At 36.2% G+C, this 5,260-nt stretch overlaps 1 protein-coding gene across 2 annotated transcripts; it reads left to right on the top strand.

Annotated features, from left to right (window-relative positions):
- Positions 1-989: 989 nt before the first annotated feature.
- On the top strand, positions 990-3,956 carry zgc:63972 (protein CutA homolog). 2 transcript variants are annotated; one of them, XM_033990170.2, is made up of 6 exons: positions 990-1,195; positions 1,694-1,842; positions 2,534-2,593; positions 3,035-3,080; positions 3,149-3,198; positions 3,769-3,956. In XM_033990170.2, exons 1-6 carry the CDS (start codon positions 1,091-1,093, stop codon positions 3,869-3,871), a joined length of 513 nt encoding a protein of 170 aa, XP_033846061.1. In that variant the 5' UTR covers positions 990-1,090; the 3' UTR covers positions 3,872-3,956. The 2 variants fall into 2 exon arrangements, with proteins under 2 accessions (XP_033846061.1, XP_055087847.1); XM_055231872.1 differs by lacking the exon at positions 2,534-2,593.
- Positions 3,957-5,260: the final 1,304 nt, after the last annotated feature.

Here is a 5,260-nt window from a genome sequence, read left to right as displayed (position 1 = left end):
GTAATTAAAAAAAAAAAAAAAAAAAAAAAAAAAAAAAAAAAAAATTTGGACTTCCCAGGATGCAACAGTGACAATCTGCTCAGGTTCCGGAAGTAAAAGTTTCATTCATTTTGCCCATAGACTTTCCGAGAAAATAACGGCCTCCGGAGGGCTAACCAGCTAACCGTCTACATGCTAACTAACGTCCATAACGCGGTTGTTCGAAGTCCTAAAAGACCGGTTTATCAAGTTTCAGAAACAGATTTGAAATAAAAATTATAGGTAGTCAATAGTTATAACGTAGCTGATTATCCCCGAGAAAGCTTTCAAACTTTTTATATAAACTATTTTCGTAAAGTCTATGAGAAATTTGAATGAGAGTGGGCGGTCACTGTTGAGCTCCATTGTCTACCATATATTAACCTACTGGTGAGTTGTGTTAGCTCAATACAGCAGCTTTTAACTTTTATTTGTTGATTTTATAGTTTAAGGAAACATTTTTACATATAATTAGGCTAATGGTCTAGATTTTACTCATTTTAAACATTACAGTATAACAGAAAGTAAAAGAAATGCTGTTTTTTGGTTTCCTGGAGGATTTTTAAGTAGATAACTTGACAAGAAATATCTGCTATAACAAGAGTAAAAGAAGCTGTTTATTCCCGTGTTCCTAAACCAAACAGTGTGACGTTAAATCCTGTGTTTTTGTCGGTCAACAGCTCCAGCAGCAGCTTTAGCGTTTGGACCATAGACTGTGTATGTTATGACTGCGGACTATTTCAAAGCCGATTATGATCCAAGCGTATGGGCGGGACTTAGAGCTGATACTCTTCTCTGATTGGTCGCTCACGTGTCAGAGGCTCGAGTATCCACCAATAGCAAGGCGAGGACGTTTATCATCCCGTTTGACTAGTCACCCGAAGTCCTAGGCCCACCTGTCTGTCCCAACACCGGCTCTGGAGGTGCAAACAGTACAACACATGTGCAACCTATGTGTTTTTAACTGTGTTTCGACGCAAAAGAGATGCATGTGTTTTGCAGGAGATGTAGGCAAACCGTGCTCTATGAAGAAAGCTGAGCACAGATTACCTCTTCACTGTCATCACCAGGAATGACTTTTGACTCCACTCACAGGATGGAATGGTTGCTCCAGCGTTGGCATAAAGATGTTTTCTTTTGCTCCGCACTCCGGTCTTTGCTTTCTGTGACATGCTTGGTAAGGCTATTATATCTCATGGTGTTGTTTTTTTTAAAGTTGCACATGAAAACTGGCCCATCTAATAATGTTAGGATGTGTTTCTCTGAGGGTTAGATTGTAAATTACTTTATTATGACAACCAAAAATTCTGACGCTGCAACTAAAACTTCAATTGAGCAAGTCTTTTTTTTGTAACTAACCAAAATCCATTGCATTTGAATAGGATTTGCTATTGCTGTCATGTTATGCAGAAGCAGCGCAGATTATAATTTGATCACTGTCTTCATCCCAGTAATTTATCTGTGCCAGACAGCGCCAAATAATAAGAGGATAAAAAATATGAGCTGGTCCAGTGACAACATGGTGGTCCTTTTTGCAAATTTTCTCTATTTTGTACTTTTTTCTCATTCCAGCACTAAAGATATTAGGCATAACTGTTCATTATAGTTTCCAGCAGAAAGGGTGTTTTCTATTTGAAGTCACTGTCTTTTTTATATTTCTTTTCTTTTTGTGAAGCTCCTCGTTCTGATTGTGAGTCTCTATCCTGGCCTGTGGTCCATTGGGGTGCGACTTCATTCAGTCTTCACAGGAAACTATTTAGCCGGCCACCACTCTGTCCTTGTTATTAACAGCCCAACTGAGCAGACGGCCAAGGATATTGGCAGGTAATACTCACGCAGACAAACTGATTGTTCCTTTTGCAGTGTTCCTTTTGAAATGATTTGTTTGTCTTTATACGCTCAGATTGGATATAGCTGGCCCTAAATGTCATGACACATTTACAGATTCGGTTCACTACAGAACATCCTCCATGGTGTTTTGCTCATATTTGTTCAAGTGGTTCATCATTAATTCATTCACTTTTAGGCTTTGGTTAGTCTGCATTTTGTATTATTTTTACTTGAAATATGTAGGCAAACTTATTAGACTTCAACTTGAAAATTTAAATAAAAGAAAATCACTGACCTAAAGTTTATGTTGTTTCTGCCGAGAGTGGAGCAACAGTTCTGTAAAGTAGTAAAACTTGTAAAGACACTAAGTCTCCACTCTCACCTCCTTTGTTGGCATTTTAGCTGCATATAAATGAGCTCTATCTATTTACTGTGTCAAGACACGACCGCACTGAGGTTGCCAGATATGCAAATGTTCTACCCAAAAGTTTGTGCTTGAGGATAGGGCCGTCATAGATAATACATTTAATAACATTAGTATCACTCTGGAAAGCTAAGTTTGCTCTGTGTTTCTGCGTTATCAGCTTAGTGGTTTTACATTAACACAGGGCTCATGCAGCTATCATCAAATTATTTTTCTGCACCTTTTTCCTTTCTGTTCAGCCAGTTTTGTCCTTTTCTCTAGAGCCATCATGGAGAAGAGGCTAGCTGCCAGTATTAACATTCTCACAAGGACATCTACAATGTAATTATTTCTTTACAAAGAACACAGTGCACACTCAAACCAATCTGGCCGTAAGTGCCTGCCATACAGAACCTGTTCTTGACATACTTTGACACATAGACTATATAAACATATGTTATGTCCATGGGTTACCAAGGCAACAGCAACAGTAAATGGGTTTTCTCTGCTCTGTCAATTTATTCTTATCATTAGAACATAAAAGGCAGTTTTGAGCTGTGTGTTTGCATGGATTAACCTCTCGTGTTAATGCATAATTGCAAAGGGAACAAAACTAATAGGCCATAGCGAGGAGCTCAGCTGAATAGAAAGCACTTTGCTACACCTGCTAACCCCACAGTAGTAACCTATAGTTTAAATAGAGACTAACATATATGGTTCAAATCGTCACTGCTACAAAGGCATGATTAACAGTCTAATCCCCTTCTGTGTCTGCCTCTCCAGGTACATATGGAAGGATGAAATTCGTGATGCCAGTGAAATTCTTATGGTATTAAGATTAATGCCTGTTTTGCCTACAAATGCCTGATATGCAATAATATGCAATTGTTGTCACAGCTTGTGAAAACAAGAACCTCCAGGATTCAACATGTCTTGGAATATGTGAGGTAATAATATGTAATGTTTTATTGTCCAAGCTAAAGTTTTTATGAAATGTTTTATGGGTGTCCTTTTGTGACCAACACTACTTATTGAAACTTAGACTTTTAACTATTAGAACATATCTAATGAATGACTGGAGATTATGTTGTACCATTCTTCAGTTTCAGAATGAGGACTATAACAATATGAAATAATTATGTATGTATGTATGTATTATTGTATTGTAATGTATTATTTTTATTTCCTGTCTGTATTTATGGTGTGGAATATAGACAGTACACACTGCTCAAGGTAAAAATCAGACAGAATACTGAGAATATGGGATTTCTGTTTTGCCTTCAGCAATGTTATCCAAGGTCAGGATACTACAGCAACTACTTAGTACTGGTATATATGCATACAGCCAAGATTTCATTGTAAGTCTTCATTTAGCGGAGGGTTTAATTTAAAGACCCTATCCCTCTTGTGTACAGTTTGTTCAGCTCAGAATGAATCATGTCCAATTCATTATAAACAACAGCTCTGCTCTGTCAGGCAGTGAAAGAATAATGTGGCTGTGTGTTTTTTACTCCAAGGTCTGTCCACCCGTACGCAGCCCCAGAAGTCCTCAGTATCCTCGTGGAGGATGGCAGCCTGGAATACCTGAAGTGGATGGATGAAGTGATTCCAGAAAACTGATTTATCATTAACTCAAAGTCATGTGCAGTAAGCAGAGTAGAGACAGGTGCTGCTGACGATCAAACATTAACAAAGTAGTTTTAAATGAGCCAAAATGTTTTTTTCATAGCTCTGCCATTTTCATGCATTTTCATGTATTCTTCTTGCTGAATATTTTGTACTGTGTTTATAATGGCCTTTTTAAGGGATTTTTGTGCTTAAAAATGTCAAAAGTAAAACAAAAAATAAATTGAACAGAAAAGATAAATCTCTACAACACTCATAGTAACATTAGTAGATTTAATAATAAACTCTTTATTACAAGTCCAGAGCAAAGGCCTTACAAAAAGTACTGTGAATTTTGAATATTTTTCCCCACATTATCTATTTTCATATAAATATTATTGTGTATATCATATGTGTAAGGTTGTTACATCAAACTATATATATATATATATATATATATATATATATATATATATATATATATATATATATATATATATATATATATATATATATATATATATATATATATATATATATATATATATATATATATAAATAAATAAATAATACCAAAGGGCCACTAAAAGCGGGGGGGTATTTTTGCTTCTAAATATTTTATTATCATCTTATATAACTCCATGCAGCATCATTTCTGGAAAAAAGAGTACTTCTTTAACATGATATGTGGTATAGTATTATAATTGTTATAACCCCAAATACAAACCCTGAATTTGGTGGAATACATGAAGTCGATCATAAATGTTTAGATGTTATTTATTCAGATTATATTTTTGATAACTTGTGCTCTACTTTTCCCTTGTGGCAAAGGCACCAGTTACGGTATGCTGAACGTAGCAGTGGATGCTTTAGGATGGCATGCCTGCAAAAAGCCCTGGTCTGCACAAAGTGTTTCCGGCATCAAGGAGCAACAATGGAACTGCCGACATGGATGAACCATAATAATCCTGCTTTCTCTGTCAGGAAGTCCACAATGCACGGTGAACAGTTGTGCAAGTGAGTGTCAGACGCCCAGCAGTGAAATAAAGATAAGTACTAGCTTATGTTTGAACAAGAGAAGAAGAACAAGAAAAGTAGGCAAATGTGCAATACTCAAACTCTCCAAAAGAGCCACAACATGCAGTTTACCCAAGTGTTCACTAGATGGTGGTATTACCATTGCTGATAAAAATAAATAAAAACATTTTGAAGTATGACTCATGCTCACAGTTAGAATGGCCATTGAAACACATAACATGACATCAGATATTTGTAGTTGTAAATAAATAGCTCTTTAAAGTGTGGTGTTTGCAGAAAAAGCCTCTAAAAAGCAGATGCATAAATAAATGTAATGTAAATGCAATGTATGTATTTCATTCTGCTTTGTGCTTTGCTCCAGCCTCC

The sequence above is a fragment of the Periophthalmus magnuspinnatus genome, chromosome 23 (assembly GCF_009829125.3).
Source record: "Periophthalmus magnuspinnatus isolate fPerMag1 chromosome 23, fPerMag1.2.pri, whole genome shotgun sequence".
Classification (NCBI taxonomy): domain Eukaryota; kingdom Metazoa; phylum Chordata; class Actinopteri; order Gobiiformes; family Gobiidae; genus Periophthalmus; species Periophthalmus magnuspinnatus.
This window is presented reverse-complemented; position numbering and strand designations above follow the sequence as displayed.